Source organism: Lepisosteus oculatus, chromosome 9, assembly GCF_040954835.1.
Source record: "Lepisosteus oculatus isolate fLepOcu1 chromosome 9, fLepOcu1.hap2, whole genome shotgun sequence".
In the NCBI taxonomy this organism is placed as follows: domain Eukaryota; kingdom Metazoa; phylum Chordata; class Actinopteri; order Semionotiformes; family Lepisosteidae; genus Lepisosteus; species Lepisosteus oculatus.
The window spans coordinates 46,859,960-46,880,603 of record NC_090704.1 but is presented as its reverse complement, the minus strand read 5'-3'; the positions used below and the strand labels follow the sequence as shown (position 1 = coordinate 46,880,603).

At 55.7% G+C, this 20,644-nt stretch overlaps 2 protein-coding genes across 2 annotated transcripts; both read right to left on the bottom strand.

Annotated features, from left to right (window-relative positions):
* Window positions 1–1,354: 1,354 nt before the first annotated feature.
* Window positions 1,355–11,089, bottom strand: trim25 (tripartite motif containing 25). Its single transcript, XM_015356036.2, has 12 exons — window positions 10,934–11,089; window positions 9,769–10,438; window positions 9,599–9,694; window positions 8,265–8,498; window positions 7,713–7,881; window positions 7,526–7,561; window positions 7,307–7,342; window positions 6,822–6,884; window positions 6,420–6,470; window positions 6,043–6,114; window positions 5,380–5,445; window positions 1,355–5,015 (listed from the first exon to the last, which is right to left on the bottom strand). The coding sequence occupies exons 2-12, from the start codon at window positions 10,369–10,371 to the stop codon at window positions 4,483–4,485; spliced, it is 1,959 nt and encodes a 652-aa protein (XP_015211522.2). The 5' UTR covers window positions 10,372–10,438; window positions 10,934–11,089; the 3' UTR covers window positions 1,355–4,482.
* A 1,141-nt stretch (window positions 11,090–12,230) lies between these two features.
* On the bottom strand, window positions 12,231–20,358 carry scpep1 (serine carboxypeptidase 1). The gene is made up of 13 exons (XM_015356037.2): window positions 20,264–20,358; window positions 19,268–19,413; window positions 19,037–19,126; window positions 18,540–18,695; window positions 18,141–18,215; window positions 17,093–17,165; window positions 16,563–16,600; window positions 16,020–16,148; window positions 14,811–14,895; window positions 14,342–14,455; window positions 13,715–13,852; window positions 13,021–13,184; window positions 12,231–12,500 (listed from the first exon to the last, which is right to left on the bottom strand). The coding sequence occupies exons 1-13, from the start codon at window positions 20,310–20,312 to the stop codon at window positions 12,438–12,440; spliced, it is 1,320 nt and encodes a 439-aa protein (XP_015211523.1). The 5' UTR covers window positions 20,313–20,358; the 3' UTR covers window positions 12,231–12,437.
* Between the last annotated feature and the right edge of the window lie 286 nt (window positions 20,359–20,644).

The window sequence follows — 20,644 nt, the reverse complement described above, 5'->3', positions numbered from 1 at the left end:
CTGGTCCCGGCCCCTCGTGCGGATAATAGCCACTCTTTTATGTAAATGGAATTGATGTACCGTAAAATGATATACAAATGTGTCTATGATAGAAAGTGCAATTGAGAGACTGAATAAACCCATTATTTAGCATGTTACAGCATCTAAGGCCGGCCTGGGAAACAGAGAGCAAGCAGATGTGATGGACTCGGGGCCGCTGAATGCACAGTCCTCCAGCAGAGCACGATTAATTGACTTTTAAAATAACTTTCTTTTTCTCCCGCGCTTCTACTTGGCTGAGCAGGATTCACAAATTGCTGTCTTGAACTTTTTATTGGGACTAAATAGCTGCCAATGAAAGTGTAAATGACTTGGGGTTGAATAGGCGGCGCACAATGGCCCGACCGCGACAAGGCGCCGGCTGACAGAGCGCCCATTGTGGCGGGCTGTGTCGCCGGCGGAGCGGGGCTCATGAATCTGTAAAGAGCGCTTCAGCAGCGGGCCCGGACTCCGCTCCAGCGCCTTTGTTGCCTTTTCTTCACGAAGGAGAAGTTATATAATTATCTGACGATTTATTTGCTCCGCGCAAAGGCAAATCTTTCTTTATGTAAATAAAGTTTCTCCTAAAAGGAGAAGCGGTTTATTGGAAATAGCCTGGTTTCACTCGATCAGAATGGCTGTGATAAACAAAGAGGTTTATATATAGGATATATATCTCTGCGATTTATATATATATATAGGATATCTGCCTCTGCTGTGCAGTGATCACGTTCCACGTGTCGCTGCTGTTTGCAAACCGTTTACTCTTCGACTCCTCCGGCGCCCTGATTTTACTGCGTTTTCCTCCCTGGCGTTTGTCCAACGGCAGGCGGGTCACGATGCTTCTGAAGAACATCCGCACTCACACCAGTCTGAAGGGTGAAAGTCTCGACTCGGTTGTCGTTTAGCGTCGCCACTGATCTGTTCTTAAAGGGGACCTGCAGTGCCATTTTTATATTTCGGGATCAGAAAGAATCAGCATTGTTCGTGCATTTTAAACCGCGATTAAAGTATAATGTGCACAGTGACTCGTAAAACCTCCACTTGACATCATGAAACTGACCAAAGTTCAGGCATCTGCAGCGCCACGCTCTGCGCGTCAGAACGAGGGAACAAAACCTCCAGTGAGGTTCACACCGCAGAATACAGCTCTTTTAGCTCTAATTTGAAATGCCATTTTCCCCTGTACCATCAATTAATTGATTAGGTTGCCGAGATTTAATAACCAGTCTGAAAAAAGGGGACTGCGACTCCGCTCCAGCGTGTTGCGGCACTAGCGCTCAGCCCACTCACGACGACTCGAGGAACCGCAGAAAAAAAGAAACCAGAACATTCCAACATTTAAATGATTTATTGTGTGTCCATAAGAATATATTTAATTTTAATTAAATCATCACGTACACGCACAATTCACGAAGACGATAATTCAATTCACGTTCCCCTCATGCCTGGCAAAACAACAATTACAACAACAACACCAACACGTTCCGGTCTGAAATCAGAGCAGCACGCAAGATGCCGGGAAGAGGCTCCAGGTGCGAGAGAAGGAAGTGCTGCGGAAGAGGACCGTGACTTCCGGTCGAGCTCACCGCTACAGCTCCGCGCGGAGCCGCAGGTGCGTCTTCATGGACGTGAACGACTTCATGAGCCCAGGAGACAGTGCTGGCACGACGTGAGTCACGCAGCGGAGGGCGCTAACGGAGAGCTTGACACCTGCGGCGGGGTATTTAAAACAGAGGGCTTGTGTGCACACAAACTCCCCCCCAACACAAACAGAGATCTACTCGGCAGATCGCTCTTCCCCATGCGCGACTCCTGCAGCATCGAACCGGGGATGCTGGAAGACTGTTGGAATCGAGTGTCGTCACGACGATAACGCGGTGGGCAAGAAAGCCGATGCTGTGGAGGCCGTTTGTGTTACTGGGCCCTGCGGCGCTTCAGGCTAAGTCTGCACGAAACAAGCAACCGAGGACGGCCACAGCAATGAGAGGGAAAACAAAACGCCTGTGTTCCCGTCCGCAGAAGTCAAGTGACAGCCGTTTTTTTTTAACACGGCCTCTTTAGGCCTGGGAATGACTTCAGAGGCCACAGCGAGGGGCCAATAAGCCCCCTCCCCTCCCCCGGTGTCGCCCCCAGACGGGGGTAATTGGGTTAACCGGAGCTCGGGGCGGGTTCCCACGGGGACGACCGCTGTGCCGCAGTACAGTACCGACCAGCACGACACCACCAGCGCCCGCTCGCCTCGCACGACACGGACCCGAAAAGCCGCAGAACTGCGTCAGCCGCATTTAATGGGCTCATTCACATCACGTCTGTCCGTCTCCCGTTGTGTAATTAGGTATAGGGAGGACGGGGCTTGCTTGCCACTATAACTCATAAGGACATGAGCTGGGGATACACCCTAGCAGGCTCGCAACTGCGCCACCTGCTGGCTGATTCTCGCCATAGCCCGGTGACTGACTCCCTGCATTTATTTCTGCAGGCGACAGTGGAGCCCGCGGTATACCCAACTCTCGAGCCTGACTGCAGGAACGCACGTACACGAGACTCTCCTATGGGGTGAAATACCTTTTTGAAAAGCCACAGAACAATCATTTAATGCGACTGAGCCTGGTGCCGCCTCAGAAACTACAGTGGTGAACTGCATTTTATTTAGTTCCTCAGCCTGTTAGAAAATAAAGCTAATGTCTGTCAAACTGGATACATGCCATCTCAGAAACAATGCACTGATTTTCCAGTGTTGTCCTGAGTGTGGGAAGTCAGTCTGCCTCTTACTGACCCAAGGGACTGAGGACAAAAGTGGGAATGACATAAAACACTGTTTTCCTACTTTTCTAGACACTTCTTCCCAAATCCCATGGCATTCTGTTGTATCCAGTACCTGACTCTTTCCTCTGCCAGACTATTTTCAGCTGGAGCTGTAATCTGTCAACTGAGATGCTGCCTGTTCATCATATTCCTTTAAACTCTCTCGCCCTGAACTCCTCTTGGTGGAGACAGACGCCAAGGAGGAGCTAACCCGAGCTTCAGGAGTAGAAGGTAAAGTGAGCAGCGGTTCTCTGGAAGAGGAAGGCAAGTCTGAGACCCTTATATCACACCAGTCTCCGCTGTCGGATTAGACACCTACAAACTGTCCATTCAACGGTCTCTCTAGCAGGCTTCTGGGTCAGCACTGGTGCGTAATGCTTTGTCTGTACTCTGTACAGAACTTCGGTAGAGCTAAATGGTGCAAGGGCACCTGTGAGATCACCAGCGAGTGCAGCCAGACCGCCGAGATCACCTATGAGTTCACCTACATCTGTAAGATTACTGTAAATACCCTCATTAAAGTAACCACTATTAATAAAATAGTCACACCTCTCCACTTAAAAATGTTGCACAGCAAGAAAGCAGGCCTCAAGAAAGACTATGGATTTTAATTAAAAACAAAACCACATGCATACTGCTTTTTAAAAACCCACTGTTGCTCTTTTTAAGCTTGGTTTACTTCTCCCAGAGGCCGCAGTGCTGTGAAAGCTCCAAGACTGGATTGATCTGTCTTGACTAAAGAGCAGATTAAACCACAGGTGCTTATTTCGGGAGGGAGGTGCTATCGGGCCGCTCCAGCTAGCCGAGTGTATTTTCTCTGCTCCTGCCACACACACGCTGGCTCTTACTGCCTACGATCCCCACGGCACACAGCCACATCGCCATGCGACGGGCAAGCCCCTCCAAACCACCTGGTCCAAACCTGCACTTCACAGAGAGAGCTGCACACATGCGATCGGATTTCTCCCATGTGCTGAAGTCGTTTAAAAAGTTCATTCATGACAGGGGAGCCATGAACAGGGGTCCTCAAGAGAACTTCTGGACACGTTCTTTTTCCACCTGCGGTTCCTGAACTATCAGTCGCTCTCCTGTGAGAAGTGAGATCCGTGCGGCGTGGCCTGTGTTTTAGACAGACGCACATTACAAAAACTAAAATAAATGTATCTGATGGAGCGCAGCAGGTAAGTCAGTACGTGCTGCCAGTCAGCTCTTTTAAGCATCATGCAGGTCCGAAGAGGAAACGTGTCTGTTAGAACTAAAAACCCCTCAATACATTGTTTGTTAAGCAACAAATTAAGATACTGTATAATTATAACTTTTTAATAAGTGTGTGAGTATACTGTAAATTAGTCTAGTTAGTGACTGGAGCAGATAAAGGATTTTAGCTCAGGTCTTTTACCGATTTACACACTTTGCCAAAGGGATGGTTGGCTGTCAAATACTTCAGTGTGGTAAGAAGTGTCGCAGTGATGCAGCCAATTAAATAATTACCACTGCTGTGATCACTAATGGCGGAGGAAGGGAGCCCGGGAGACGCAGAGGCCTCCAGGAAGCGAGCTGGAGACCCCGGTGTCTACGTGCCGGTGTTCGTCAGGACATACGACCTGCCGTAGCCGGGACGCCCTCCTCCGCGGGCGAGAGCGCCGCCCTGCTGGCTCAGATGGCCAGCTTGCAGAGCGTGAGGGTGGTGCCGCTGGAGAAGAGCCAGAAGGCAGGGTACACGGCCTCGGTGAAGCTGGCGGTGAAGGTGTGGATGGGGTAGGCGCGGTCGGCCACGTTGTAGAAGGTGGCGGTGCCCTCGTCGCAGTCCAGCAGCACGCCCACGCGGCTGGGGCTGGGGTTGAACAGCACGGTCTCGGCGCTGTCGTGCCAGGCCGACAGCTTGACGTTGAACCACTCCAGGCACCAGGACTGCTTGTTGCGGCCCAGCCTGCTGGACGGGCCCTTGCGGGCGATGCTGTTGTAGGCCAGGCCCACGGCGCAGAAGTTGCTGCTGGTCAGCTTGACCTCCCAGTAGTGGCGCCCGCGGGAGAAGCCCTTAAAGCAGAGCACCTGCGAGCACATGGAGAAGCGGGCCGGGCTGTCGGGGTACGAGGTCTGCTCCTCCGACACTGCGGCCCGGGTGAAGTTCTCCGACAGGACGAGCCGCCGGTGGGCAGTCCTGAGGTCCAGGGTGAGAACCGTGGCATCTGGGAGAAGCAAGAGAAGGCAAACCTCATGACCTCTGGCAGCGCTGAGGGAACCTGGGTCAGGGGTCAGAGGTCAGGGGTGAATCTGTCTACCTCATTCAGCCCTTGGATTAAATTCCTAATGAGAATTTAGGGCGCCTTGCAGATTAGCTAGTTACAAAGATCGCTGTCAACATGTTGTCAAAGAAATGAGCTGGCGGGAGTGGTGATTGGCTAAATCTGAGGTCGTTCTTACTATACAAACATTAATTGAACATAAATAAAATCTGCTTCTTCAAATTTTAGTCCAAATCTACAGAAATGTTTTTGGTGTCATCGTTTAGGGGAGTATGTAATGTGTAAATGGGGAAAAAAATCAACTTACGCTGCAGAAGATCGCTTCTCCGGGCAGCTACAGGGTTGCTGAGTGGAGGGTCCTTCGTCAAATAATCTGCAGAGGAGGACAGTGCAGACGGGGGTAAGTGTTTACTGTGATTTATATCACATGCATGTTCTATATACAGGTAGTCCTCGACTTACAACCACTCGCACTTGCGACAGCCGTCCCCATAATTGTATTACTGTTTTGTATATTATTTTCGTGTCCCGGCGTTCGGTCGTAACGTCTAACATTGATGACATCATCAGCCTGCGCGACACCATGCTGCCGCATGTTATCGTTCGGGTGGTCTGCGCGCCAGAAAGTGAGTGTGCTGGTGGTGCCAGCAGGAGGAAACGAAAGCGAATGACAATAGGTTTAGAAATGAAAGTGCACACAGTGGCTGCTCCTCCAGTGATAGTGCCTGCAGGAAGGAGTGGCGTGCAGCCAGCCCGTGGGCAGTGGTGCTCTGGGGCGGGGGAGTGCCCAAGGCCCTATCCCCTGTTTACAGTGCAACTCGCAGAGACCCCACCCTGACAGCGTCTCTCTGTGCGTCAGCTGATTCTGTCCCAGGGGTCGTGAATGGGGCTACAAGCAAGACCTGCCCTTCCGCATGCTCTGTTCCCAGAATACCGTCAACCTGTTTCCTGAAGGATCCGCGAGGGTTACCTTTCAGAGAGTCGTTTCCCACCAGCAGAGGAGGAGGTCCTGGGACAGGAGTCGGTGTTTTTTGGGGCATTTCTCAAAAACAAAAGGAAACGGAGATATTAACCAAGGTACGACACTACTCCTGCCGAACAGACACAGCTGTGGCTCTGCTCTCACATGGGGAGATCTGTTGAGGCGTGTCGGTGCTCTGTGTGTGTTTGCAGATTTCCAGTCTGAAACTGTTCACAAACAGCTGCCCCTCCTGTCCTGGACAGTGAACTGCACAATCATGCAGACAGAATCGATGAAAAAGAAACGTAGGTCCATCTTGGATTTATGTGTCTTCTTCCGAATGTGTACGGTGAGAGTTTCTCGGACAGGGCCGAGGGTGAACTTACTCTCTTTGGGGCGCGGCGGCAGTGGGGTTTTGCTGGGTTCCTGGATCTTTGCTGCAGGAAAGAGGGAGAGAGAGCTGAGCCGAGTCTGTGGAAGGTCAGACAGGAGCCAGGTTTCCTCCACTATGCAGCTGTGGTGCTGGCAGAGTGAAAGGACAGGGCCCTGGACAGAGGCTGCAGGGCCTCACTGGGATGATGCTTATAAGGAAGATACAACTTCCACACTGGGGTGCGCAAGATGGAAAATTATTTCAGTTTTGGAGTAAAACTTGGTCGTGTGTCAGGAGTGAGACTGGAGTGAGACTGGAGTTTGACTGGAGTGAGACTGGGGAGCCGTGTGTCTCAGGATTGATTGGGGGTGAAACTGGGAGTCATGTGTCGGGAGTGACTGGGAGTGAGACTTACTTGGTGGGGGTTTCTTTCCTGGTTTGACTTTCTTTGGACCTTTGATTGGTGTGGGATTTGCATCTAAAGAAAATATAAAAAATAGCAAAGTAAATAACTCTGAGTTCTGCAATGAAGTGTGATCAGCTCCGCCTACAACAGACTTTTTAACGTTGTTTCTCTATCTGCAGATCTGTTCTTGCAGGCATGGGGAATAAAATTCATTAAAAACAGAGATGTTGCTTCCTGAGCTTTATCGGAGTGAATCAGTACAGCAAAAAGCACATCCCAGACAGTCCCCAGAAGAGCAGCAGTATTGCCATGATCTGAGCCACAAGCTGGCTGTCAGGGCTTCTCGACCTGTGGCCCTTCTCAGCCGAGCAGCACTGAGGGAAGGGCAGTGGATTGGAGGCCCAGTCTTATATTAACAGTAGCGAAGCTGCTGAGCTGCCTGGAGTCTTTGCACAGACATGATCCTGACCTCAGAGCTCAGTCCAGATTCTCACCTGGGTCCCCTGGTGCAGGCTTGCTCGGCTGTTTCCCTGCGGAGAAACAGGTCAGCGGTGAGTGTCTCTGAGAGCACCGGCACGCCGCAGTCCGCACGGTGAGCTCTCATGGCAGGAGCCCAGGGTGTGGAAATGTGTGTTCCACCAGACAGAAGTTCGCTTTTGGTTTTTAGATGACATAAACATTTATTATGAGATGTTTCGGTTGTTAGAACTCACCTGTATCAGATGAGGTATCGTCACTCCCTGGTTTGTCTAAGACATTAAAAAAAGTAGAAGTTAAAACTGCGCATAAAAAACAAGTCAAAAGATCAATTCAGTGCTGTCCCCCCCCACCCCCCCCCCAGAGGAAGGGAGGGGTTCCCCACTCCAGCCGTGCGGATCGGGGCTCTGCGCTCCTGCAGACCTGGCCTCAGCAGCTGGGGTCGGCCCTCCACTGGCTGCTCCAGCAGGTCACCCAGGAAGTGCTTCAGCGCCGCCGCGGCCGTCTGGCAGGACAGCACCTGCTTCGAGTCGATGTGGATCCGGGGTGTGTAGGGGTTAAAGGTCACGACTTTGGGCAGTTCCACCATAGTCTGAAATAGAACAACAATAAACTGAGCAAACAATCAAACACAGGCGCCTCTTCCAGATAGCACAGGGCGAGACGGGGGGATGGGCTGGGCCTGGAAGTGGGAGCAATAAGGAGCCAGAGAATCTGGGATAATAATTCCTGTAGTTCTGCGTTGCAGTTTTCTAAATTTCACGGCTCTTTCCACGGGCTGCTTCTAGCAGGATGAAATCATTTCAAATCACCCTCTTTTGAACACATCAGTCATCTGAATGAAACGCCTTTTCAACACGCATATATATTTACTATCGTTGCTGTTAGATGTTTACAATTTCTCAGTTCAAATTGCCGTGCAGGATCTCCAGACGCAGTGCTGTAAAGCCAGTGGCACGAGGCTGGCGGCCCCACCTGCAGGAAGCTGATCTTGTGCTTCTGTGCCAGCAGGGCCTCCACGCGGCCCTTGGTGCTGGCCATCTCCTCCACGTTCATGCTCATCCTCTGCATCAGGCCCAGGATGCGGGTCTGGGCGCCTTCCTGCTCGTGATCCACAGCCCTCAGGGCCTCTCGCTCATCCTTCTCCAGCATCTCCTTCATCTGCCGGTACAGCTCCGCCAGGACCTTCTTCCTGGACTCCGCGGACTCCTGGACACCAGGAGAAGCCGACAGAGAGAGGAAAAGCTTGGTCATCGCGAGCAAGGCAGGGCCTGAGAGCGGAGGGGACTGCAGGTGTCTGGGACTCCCCGGCCCCTGGGGCCCTTCAGGAAGCAGGTGGACGAGACCCAGGGAGCAGTGAGCCACTCGCAGCCAAACAAGCAAGACTTGCCGAATCTTTCTGATCTTCTCTCGGTGTCTTTAAGCAGCTCTGCATTGAGATTTGAATTTGTAACTGAATTTATTCGGGCTTGAGCAAGAGGGGATTCGACTCAAAAATTCAAAGGTGCTCAGAGAGCTTGGTGGGCTGTCAGCCAGGGGGACAATCTAAGGACGAGGGCCCGCAGGTGGCGGGCGAGAAGGATGTGTACAGTATCCAGCTCATGGCAGGACACTCCTGTAACATCGGCACACCTCTCTGCCACGTACACGTCTGCAGGCAGGGAGCAGGATTGTTTATCACCTGCACCCTAGAAACGGCTCAGAAACATCCTCCTGAAACTGGTCTCTAGGGAGATGAGTCACGCACCGTCGTGCAGGCTGAGTCACGGCCGAGCACCACCCTCGTGTGCTCTCCAAGACCAACCTCCTGGGCGGCGTGAATATACAGTATATCCAATGACTTCAGTGAAAACTGGTCTGGGACTGATACAGTACAGTGGGATTCCAGGCCCTGACGGCCGGAGTCCAGAATGTTCTCTAGGTCTCGTCACTGAGCGGCAGGGTTCGAGCGGTAGAGGGGCTGAGGCTGTCGAAGAGAAACGCCGAGCTTGGCTGGACAGTGACTGAGCACCAGCCGCCCCACAGGCTCACAGTCCAGCAGAGCCAGTGGAGACAGAGTCCGGCTGTCAGCTGTAGCCTGTATACTCTTCCTCTGCACTGTGGCAACTTGACAGTATTAAACAAGGTGTTACTGCATCAAAATCTGCCCCTGTCCTCTCCCCTCTCCCCTCTGCCCCCTGCCCCCTGACCTCTCCCCCCTGTCATCTGCCCCCTGTCCTCTGGCCTCTGCCCCCTGCCCTTAGTCCCCTGTCCTCTGCTCTCTGTCCTCTCCCCCCTGTCCCCTGTCCCCTGTCCTCAGTCACACTCACCCGGACAGAGCTCTGCAGCTCCTTCATCTGTGAAACGACGATCTGGGTCTTCTCGATCTTCTCATTCAGCAGAGTCAGCTTCTCCGTCAGCTTCGCCTGTGAAGCAGGAGACAGGGCGCGGTGAGGAGGAGGAGGAGGAGGCGCGGGGGGCGGGGGGCGGGGGGCCGTACCTCCTGCTCCGCCCGCTGCTCCTGCGGCGTGGAGAAGCGGCAGGGCTTGTGCGTGAGCTGCAGGCAGAGGCTGCAGATGGCGCGGCGGTGCTGCAGGCAGAAGAACTCCAGCAGCTTGCAGTGCTCGGCGCAGAGGCGCTCCTGCAGGTCGGCCAGCGGCGCGCCCAGCTGGTGCGCCTGGAAGGCGGGGCTCTCCTGGTGGGGCCGCACGTGCTCGGGGCAGAAGGAGGCCATGCAGGTGAGGCAGGTGTTGCAGGCGCGGGCCTGCAGGCAGGTGTCGCAGAGCACAGACTCCGGGTCCGGCTCCGGCTCGTCCCCGTGCTCCGGCTCGTCCCGGGGGCCGGCGGCCGGCTGGGCCCTGGTGAAGGTGTCCACCACGGTGCTCAGCACGGTGTTCTTGCGCAGCTCCGGCTTGGTGTAGAAGTGGGTGCGGCACTGCGGGCAGTTGTAGCCAAGCGCCACCTGCTGGCTCTCTTGCCAGGTGGCCTCCAGGCAGCCCCGGCAGAAGTTGTGGCCGCACGGGGTGGTCACGGGGCTGTCGAACGTGCTCAGGCAGATGCTGCACACGAGCTCCTCCGCGAGGCTCAGCAGGGGCGACGCCATGTCAGCGCGCGGGTGGGGTGGTAGGGTGGGGGAGGCGAGCGCGTCACGGGTGCGTCACGGGCGAAACCTGCAGAGGCCGGGCGGAGGCAAGCCGGAAACGAAAACGAAACTTAACTGGAGCTCCCGAAGCGCAAACCTGGCAACGCAGAAGAGGCGATTACTCTTTCTACGAGTTACGATACTCTTTTTTTTTTTTTACCCTTAGGCAAGAAAAACTTCAAGACGAATAAAACAAAACATCAAATGGGCTATAATGCGTTTAAAAATGACTACATTAGGCCGCCCCTCGCTGTTATGGGCTCCAGTCCATGATCTCGAATAACAACACATTTTAAAGGTACTATAAACAAGACCGAGAGAGCAGACTGGTTGTCTGGAATCACTACATAGGCTCGACTGTGCGTGACATGAAAAAATACTTTTATACCCGATACTTAAGATGACTTTTTTACTCTACACGTCATTCCAGTTGTTCTGATCGCTATATATATACATATTTAAAGCGTGCGAAGGACAGCCTATCCGCCAGAGCTCACCGGGAGCGGCTGCGTGGAGGTCTTACCTGCACACCTGCGCGGCGAGACTGCGACTGTCCTCTGCCGGGCCGCCTGCGCGCGGGGCTGCGGGTCCAGCCGGTGCGCGCGACCTGCGCTCGCGAGGGCGAGATCCGCGGGTACGGCGCGCGAGCAGCGAGGCTGTGTCTGCAGTGTGTCCGCAGCGGTGTTCCTGATTCGCTCTCTCTCTCTCTCAAGCGGCGCCTCCACAGGTTCGTCTTGCGCGGTTTCAGCGTGTCGCGCAGGTGCGGCAGCTCTTCAGTGGAGGATGACAGGGGTCCCTCTGGCCAGACGAGTCGTCAAGACACTTACAATCGCATCCAAGCTGGATGCAAAACATGCAAACAGCAGAAATGCCGATGCTACATTCATGCTTAATATAGTTATGGTGACTGAGAAATGTACCTTCTACTCGTGCCTGTGTGTCTGCGTGTGTCCAGCGATGGGTTCTGGACCCTGTGCCTGGATAGTCTCTGACCCCCCTCAGCCCTGCACTGGAAGGAGCAATTAGAAAATGGATGGATGTACAGTCCCAGGGAAAACTAAAAACAGCAAGAAAACGCTGCCGAGACTTGAACAAGTGACACGCCTGACAAGTGACAGCCAGGGAAGCTGTTTGTGCCCGAGCCCTTGATATGTTTTCATCCTGCCACTTCCAAGCTGCTTCTTCCACTGCAGAGGCTCAGGGGAGCCGGAGCCTATCCCAGCAAGCACTGGGCACGAGGCAGGATACCCCCGGGACACACACAGACACACACTCACACCAGGGCCAATTTTCCCAGAAACCAATAAACCCACCAGCATGTCTTTGGACTGTGGGAGGAAACTGGGGCACCTGGAGGAACAAGGAAAACCTGGGGAGAACATACAGACTCCACACAGACAGCTCTGGAGTTGAACTGCAGTTACCTAAAGCAGCACATTTCCGAACCACTTCCTCCAGTCCAGAGTCATGGAGGAGCTGGAGCCAGTGCCCGATTTCCCAGGAGGAGGGAAACGCTAGTGACTGACGAAAAACGAGCTGAAACAACCTGCTTGCGATCGACTCCAGGAGCTCCAAATCAATAACTATCCGCTCTCTAGCAGCTAGTCTAGAAACTGAAGTATCAGAGTGATGGTCGCTCGACTCCGTCAGTCATGTGGTTCAGCATGAGAAGAGTTTAAAGTGCATCATGTCAGTCAACGTCATTCAACTGGCGTGTCCCCCTCCTTCTGCACGTATCAGAGTGAAAGTGCCCGGGGCCAGAACACCAGGAAAACAAGAGGCACAAGGCAGAGGACAACTGGACAGAAGATGAGATGAGATTTGTAAAAAAAACATCTTTTATTATCTTTACCAACAGTTTTAAAGCATTGTTCTGGAAATTAAAAAAAAACATTGTTTTTGGTACTTCCTCTTGACTTGCGAGCGCACTGAAACAGAGAAGGCAGCGGGAGTGGGAGTGGGTAGCAGTGGTCACGGTCAGTGGACATGATTGTCTCCGGCGATGGCCCCGTTGCCCTTGGCCCGGGTCACTCCTGCTGCGTCACCATCTTCAGCATCTCCAGGGCCATCCCGCCCTGGTCCGAAGGGATCTGAGAGAGAGGCGCGCAGTGAGACTGGGCCCGCGGTGCACCTCAAGTCTGACCAGGGGTGTCCAGTCGAGGTCCTGCAGGGCTTTAGTTCAGGTCAGCTGTTATTGACCTCTATCAGCTCACTATTGGCTTAACTGGACCAATTGAACAGCCTCTTGCAACCTGCTCTTCAGGTGGCTCTGCTTTAAAGAGGCCTAGAACAGCCTAGACAGGACCCCCCCTCTCCCCTGGACACCCCTGAACTGACCCCTCACCTGCTGACCCCTGTGTTCTGTCTATTTAACTTAAGTTTGGTTTCCAGACGAGAAACCTTTCCAATGACCATTTGTAATCTTTTGTGTGGGGATTATAGCCTGGTGAGTTTTCTTTAACGCGTGTTCAGTCAGAAAATGTTCAAGCTTGTTTTGTTTTGTCAGTCAATCATGATTTAAAAACAGTACAGCAATGTTAACGCCATGTTTAACCGTGGGCTGGGCAGGGGGGATGTTATCACACCATCAGGGTGCCTGTGCAGTGTTACCATGTGTCCGGCCTTGAGGATCCAGTAGAAAGCGAAGTTCTGGTAGGTCTTGTAGAAGGCTCCCGTCTGGCCATGGGAGGCGGGGTCATCCACAGCTGTCCATCTCATCTTACTAAATGCAGGAAGTCCCGCCCACTTCAGCCTCTTCACCCAGGCCTCCTGACCTGCCAGGAACACAGCACACAGCCCCGTCACTGGCACTCCACGACCTCACCCAGGGGCAGCTGCTGCCGCGGGCCACACCTCCTGTACGGGAAGCTACTGCTGTAGTGCCTGAGGTTAAGGGCTCATTACCAACAGGCTGGTTCTCAGTTCAAGCCCAGGCTGTGCCTCTGATTCGGTGTGTCACCCTGAGCCAGTGACTGCAGGCAGGACCCACTCTCCGTGACACCCCTCCAGGGCACCACTGAACACCCCTGAACTGGTCATTCTCAGGGGAGAAACACCCAGGTCTCTGCAGCACCAGATTGTCTCCCTTGAAATAAACCAATTATTCTTCTGCCACTCATCCTCATGAGACAAGCTTGATCACACACCGTTTTGAAATGTAAAACAGGCAGAGGTGAAGGACTGTGGCGTTTCTATGCTGTCTGTGCTCCTGCTTGGACACCAGTGTTCTGGGCACTAATGACAGGCTCTTGTCTTGCTCCTGCTCCTCGGACCATCTGTGTGGTGTGCAAACTCAGGGCCATACCCATGGTGTCCACGATGAGGTCCAGCTGTCCATTGTAGACAGTCACATTGACCCCGGCTGCCAGAAGCTGGTCCACTATGTCCACCACTGGCTTCATGAAGTCCCCCTCCATGCTGACGAAGACGTCCGAGGCCTGACCTGGGGAGACAGGCACATGGGTATGTGTCCCTGCAGACTGGACCAGCGTGACCTGTGACCACGTGCTGTGCAGGAAGCCCTGGGAGACACCTGTCCCACTGCAGGAGCCCACTGGAGAAACCACTGCTGCCCAGCCAGGATCCTGCAGGACCCTCAAGCCACGGCAGGCAGGGGTCGCCTCCTGTCCCACCAGTGCGCTGGGAGGTGGGTCTCTGCTGCGCCCCTCACCAGCCCGGACCCCTCTGACAGAGACGCAGCCCCTCAGTGCGCCCGTCTCTGCTGGTCCAGCTCACCGTCACGGTCACTACGGTCCACAGACGCTCACGCACTGTAATTCAGATCCCGAGCGATGGTCATGTCGGGCAGGTCATTAGGGGATCAGGCGATCCCAAAGACCCTGTGGATCCCCCGCGTGGGGAAACAGGAGCAAACACAGGGAAGGGAAGTGCAGAGCGAGACCGGGGGTCCCTCGGCTGGCCTGGCACGTACCTCCCCAGGTGACCCGGCTGGGAATGATCTTGAGCTTGTCTCGGATGGGCCCGTTCATCAGCTGGCTGAGCGTCTGTCCGTGCAGCGGGCCGAGGCAGCGGCGCTGCAGGGAGACTGCGGGAGACAGCGGGAGCGGGGCTGAGCGGCCGGCGCGCGGAGGGAGAAGATCGGCGGCCGCCAAGAGCACGAGCGCACGACGGGTCTCGGGGATCTGACACCGCGGCGCCGGCGTCGGGCTGGAGTGTGTTTAAAGACACGTTAGGGTGCCATTGTCAGTCTTTGTGCCCACAGTGCCCAAGAGCAGCCCAGAGCTCACTCTCCGTCAGGAATGAAGACCCCAGGGCGGGCAGAGGCTCCCCTGACTGCTGGAGGCGATCTGGGAGGAAGAGAGCCCCCCCCTCAAGAGGAGCAAGGGCTCAACACGGCAGGAAACCCGGCACTCGGGAGAAAAAGAAAGGCTCGTTTTTACCACGGTATCCATTTTTTGCCACAGCCTTCCGTGCCTCATCGGGGTCCTGGGTCAGGATGTTGTAGAAGTTCACCCCGTTGGTGTTCTGAAAGGGCAGGACAGGGTCCAGAGTGACCGAGCGCTCCTGTCCACCGGGGAGGTCATGACCGGACAGGGGCAGGGGCAGAGCTGGACCGAAACTGCCCCCAGGGTAGCCTGCCACAGCTCAGACAGGAAACTAAAAGTTCAACTACGACTTGAATGGTGAATGGGTGCCTAATCTGACCCACAGCCCTGCCCGCCCAGTGGGCGACTCGCTAAGTGTGCTGGATCATGCCAGACCTCTTCCCTCCTGCTTGAAGAAAGCAGTTGTTCCACTGGGAGAGTGGATCCTGCACCGCCTCCAGGGCCGTGTGAGCACGGCCCGCGCCCCTGCTCCCAGAGTGCCGTGTGAGCTCGGCCCGCCCCCCTGCTCCCAGAGTGCCGTGTGAGCACGGCCCGCCCCCTGCTCCCAGAGTGCCGTGTGAGCGCGGCCCGCCCCCTGCTCCCAGAGTGCCGTGTGAGCGCGGCCCGCCCCCTGCTCCCAGAGTGCCGTGTGAGCGCGGCCCGCCCCCTGCTCCCAGAGTGCCGTGTGAGCGCGGCCCGCCCCCTGCTCCCAGAGTGCCGTGTGAGCGCGGCCCGCGCCCCTGCTCCCAGAGTGCCGTGTGAGCTCGGCCCGCCCCCCTGCTCCCAGAGTGCCGTGTGAGCACGGCCCGCCCCCTGCTCCCAGAGTGCCGTGTGAGCGCGGCCCGCCCCCCTGCTCCCAGAGTGCCGTGTGAGCGCGGCCCGCCCCCTGCTCCCAGAGTGCCGTGTGAGCGCGGCCCGCCCCCTGCTCCCAGAGTGCCGTGTGAGCACGGCCCGCCCCCCTGCTCCCAGAGTGCCGTGTGAGCACGGCCCGCCCCCTGCTCCCAGAGTGCCGTGTGAGCGCGGCCCGCCCCCTGCTCCCAGAGTGCCGTGTGAGCGCGGCCCGCCCCCTGCTCCCAGAGTGCCGTGTGAGCGCGGCCCGCCCCCCTGTTCCGAGAGTGCCGTGTGAGCGCGGCCCGCCCCCTGCTCCCAGAGTGCCGTGTGAGCGCGGCCCGCCCCCCTGTTCCCAGAGTGCCGTGTGAGCTCGGCCCGCCCCCCTGCTCCCAGAGTGCCGTGTGAGCACGGCCCGCCCCCCTGCTCCCAGAGTGCCGTGCAGTGAGGGCTCACCTGCTCCACCACGGTCTCAGTGTTGGACCAGAGCTCGGTGGCCTTCTGGAAATCTCCCTGCTCCATCGCCTGCTTCACCGCCATCGCTGCTGCGTTGACCTCCTCCAGCCCGCGGTCGTCCAGCAGGGACTGGGGGGTCATGGGAAAGGGTGAGAACCCGTCACACAGCTCTAGACAGGAGACTCTGAGCCCCCCGGAGCAATCCCTCTTCCCACTACCCTGTGGACTAAGGAGAATCCGTAATCTAAGACTTTAACCAACACCGGAGCAGCCTGCTTGGCTGAACTTTTAATGCTTTAAAAGTGATGTAATGAGCATTCTCCCCATACTTCAGACAACACACTTTTTAAAGTTGCAATCCTGGTGAGACGGCAGGTGTATTATGGTCTACAAGAGCAACAAAATGTTATCGGAGGTAATGTAGCATCAGAAACACCATCAATTTCCATCACCCAGATTAAGCACCGGCGCTGTGCAGTCACACTGGGCTGAGAGATCAGCGTGTGTACGGGTCACACCAGACAGCGCTGCACTCTTACTCACTGTGCTGTACAGGTAGGGCCCCCAGGACAGAACCGAATCTAAAGAGAAAAAACAACAGTTTTTTTCATTTCACCACATTTCCAGGAGAGATACATGTGGACTTGTTTTAGCACTTCATTCTAGACGAGCCCAGACAAGCCCAGAAGAGCCCGAATCCCTTTCGCACCAGCGGCAAGTAGCAGACGGGGAGCACGGCTGGCCACTCAGTCCAGCTCAGCTCTCTCGGCTGCCGGTTTGCTAACCGGACCCTTAACCTCAAGCAGTTTCATCCTGCAGGACCCCAGGAATGTGGGCTACATGGTTTGCCCATGTTTTGTCCCATTGGGCTACAAGAAAATGTGTTCACCTCCTCATGCCTTTCCTAACAGCCCTTCCTCGTTCTTTCTGCATCGTTGCGCTGAGAGGAGAGGAGCAGACCGCTGCTAAAATTCTGCAGTCAATTATACACCGATCCCACTGGTAAATGGACACTGGTGCTCCTTTGAGCTCAGAGCCTCTTGAGGAGCAGTACAGCACAGACGTCGACGCACCTAGAGGAGAAATCCACGAGTCTCCAAGAGCAACTCCAGCAAATCTGCACTTGATCAGGCCCTTCTGCACAGCCTGCAATAGAGCACAGAGGGCACAGAGCACAGCAGGGTCAGAGGTCAGCCTCCCTCCATCCCTCCGGCTGCAAACTAGAGGAGAGCACGAGGCCCAGGCCGCGACCCCCCAAACCGCCTCCAGCCGCCTCTGCAGGCTCCCACACTCGGCCCGGCCGCTGAGCCGGCGCCGTGTCCCGAGAGGGGCGCAGGAAGACGGGGAGGCGTGCAGGGCTGCAGACGAGAGGAAATCCGCCAGTCCGCTATCCAGCCCCTCCCTCGGCAGCCTCGGCCCCGACGGCCCCCCTGCGCAGAGCCCTCCAGCGCGGTTTCACAGGGAGGACGCTCTCTCAAGGAAACACTCTTCCGCCCGCCTGCAGATCACCCAGATCTTCTTACTCCCCTCCACCAGACAGATTTCTCACGTTATTATTTACACACAGACAGCAAAGCGCTGATCCACCGCAGAGCCCAGACTGCTGACATCTCAGTTTCACTTCCCCTTCCTGCCCCGAGGTGCTGAGCGCCGGGCAGAGCGTGCCAGGGCTGGCCACCTTCCCCGAAACACCCCGCAGGCTCCCCCAAACCCTGCACTCCCCAAATCCCCACACAGGCTCCCCAGACACCCTGCACTCCCCAAATCCCCACACAGGCTCCCCCAAACCCTGCACTCCCCAAATCCCCACACAGGCTCCCCCAAACCCTGCACTCCCCAAATCCCCACACAGGCTCCCCAGAAACCCTGCACTCCCCAAATCCCCACACAGGCTCCCCAGAAACCCTGCACTCCCCAAATCCCCACACAGGCTCCCCCAAACCCTGCACTCCCCAAATCCCCACACAGGCTCCCCAGAAACCCTGCACTCCCCAAATCCCCACACAGGCTCCCCCAAACCCTGCACTCCCCAAATCCCCACACAGGCTCCCCAGAAACCCTGCACTCCCCAAATCCCCACACAGGCTCCCCAGAAACCCTGCACCCCATATCGGACAGTACCTCGTGCAGGCTCAGGGAAATAGCCGAAGCCATTTTGCCTCCGTAGGACTCGGAGAAGATGTAGAAGGGGACACTCTGCAAGAGAAGGAGAATGAGAGAGAGGAGAAGACTTTCAGCACAAGACTCCGAACGTGACGTTTCAAACTGCCCCAGGGCCTGAGCGAGGGGCTGAGAGAGGTAAGCATCCTCCACTTCATATGATAACAATAGCACTCTACACTGTATATTGCATTAGATAGTTTTCAGGCCTGAAAGAAGCACCTGTGTGACCTGGAATCTCTACTCGTAGCTTTAACTGTAGTTTGATAAATCCTGCAACATGCGCAGACCACCTCCAACGAGGCAGATGCACTGATTTATGGCTGGCGTCTCCCAGGTGAGGGGCACCTGTGTTCTCACCTGGAACTCTGGCTGGGCCTTGAAGAAGGCGGTCAGCAGGACCATCATGTCGGAGGCCACGGTGGCCACGTCCCTGGCCAGGGCGCCCTCGCTGTCCGTGTAGCTGTAGCCCGTGCCCACGGGGTTATCCACAAACAGCACGCTGGCTGCCTGGACCTGCACACAGACACCGGGGGGCGCTATGTTATCCACCTCGGGCCTGCACTCAGTCGGGGGGGGGCTCTGTGTCAACTCAGCTCCCGGGAGCCATTTGAACTAGGAGCTCAAACTCATCTCCCTACTCCAGCGCTCAGAAGAACGTTTCTAATCACAGGACGCCCTTGACGTTTCAAAGCAGGCAGGCCAGGCCGCAACAGGGAAAAGTGCACCGCGGAGCGATGGACTTTGGTGCGGGTTCAGATGAGACCCTGGAAACGATGACAGTGCGCAGCAGGGGGCGCTAGTGAAGTGAAGTGAGCACGGATCCGCGCGCAGGCGTGCGCCAGACTGGTCTTTACCCAGGTGGTGTTCCTCGGCCGCAGGTCCCTGTCCAGAGGCCCGATCTCTTCGAAGTTCCCGAACCCGCAGCCAGATCCCCCGGGGCCGCCCTGTGGGGCAACAAGACCGCGAGAGCAGTAGAGCAGATGCCGCTAATGAGCCTGGCACACGGGGCGTACAGGAGCCCGTGCTCTGAGGGGACCCCAGTACCTTCACGCAGGGGTGTCTCTGGGGGTGGAGACTCTGCTCACCTGCAGCCACATGACCAGAGGCAGCTGTGTGAAGTTCTTGGAGGGGTTGTTGGAGTAGTACAGCCACCAAAACATGTGCGCCCTGTCTCGCACGTCCACGTACCCCCAGCTCTCCCGACCCCCGCCCGGGGCCGGCGCCGCCCAGCCTGCGAGACAGGAAGAGTCCGACCGGTACCTTCAGTACCGCGCTGGATGGGGCCCACCGGCCCTCTGTTCAGAGTCGGGCCCCTGTGTGGTCTCAATCTCCACATCACTCATTTCGGTGCCGAGACCAGAAAGAGCTCACTGGCTAAACACACCTGTAACCTTGGAGGACTGCTGAAGATACTGCAGAGGAGGACAGGGTCTCATCTCAGGCTACAAAGACAAGCTCTTTATGCAAATGATCATGCAAATCACTGAAAGAGCGACAGCGGACTCTTGGACCTCAGGCCGCGGCCGTGGGATATTTACCTATACAGTTCGGTCTCTAGATGTGTTTACACTCGACTCCAGGGCTCAGTTCCAATGGCGCGGCTTCCTGATCAGACAGTTTGAGCTCAAGTTTCAGGTAAGAGTTTCTTCCTCTCTCGGAGAGCCAAAGCAAACAAAGGATTTTCCTGACCTGGGCTACCTTTGAGCACCAGAACTGTCTCTAAGCTGCGGGAAAGCCTTTATTTCCCTGCGATCTGAACCGAGCTAGTGCGCTCACGCTGCGGGGCAGAACCCGGGCTCAAGCGAACCGTCAGCTGATCGCTCTTCTGCGGCACCGATCACCCATCAAAAAGGAGCCCAGAACGATCAGCTTCCCCGCCCGTCTGCGTTTTTCTCTTCAAACTCGTGTTCAAAACTATAAAGAGATCCATTTTTAAGTTTCCCCGTTAACCCCCCCCCCCACAAAAGATCCGGCGTCAAAATAAAAACCGAAAGTAACACCGTGCAACAGCTCGACTCAGGGAATAAATCTAGAATAACAATAAAAACCGACAATAAGTGTGTTCGTATTAACGCTCAGACCTGCAAGAACAGCGAAGCACAGGAGCAGAGCACTCTTCAGGACCTCCATCCTCGCACAGTCATATGACTTTCCCCGTCAGCTGATTCCTGGCGCCTCATCTGACCAGACACCGCAGAGATCGCGGGGGCGCTAGATGGGCTCTGCTGGAATCTCCGCCATGACGCGCTGCGCCATCTTGGGAGGGGAGAACGGGAGGAATCCGGCAGCTCGAGGAAAAGCTCACAGCGGCTCTTTGGACCCCCTCCTTGTCGTCATGGGGTACAGCACCTCACTCGAGGTACAACAGCAGCGTCTGCAGCGGGGACTCGAACCCACAGCCTGTCAGTCTATAGACACTACTTCAGGGATATTTATTTCAAGGGCAGTGTGCAAGAGGATGG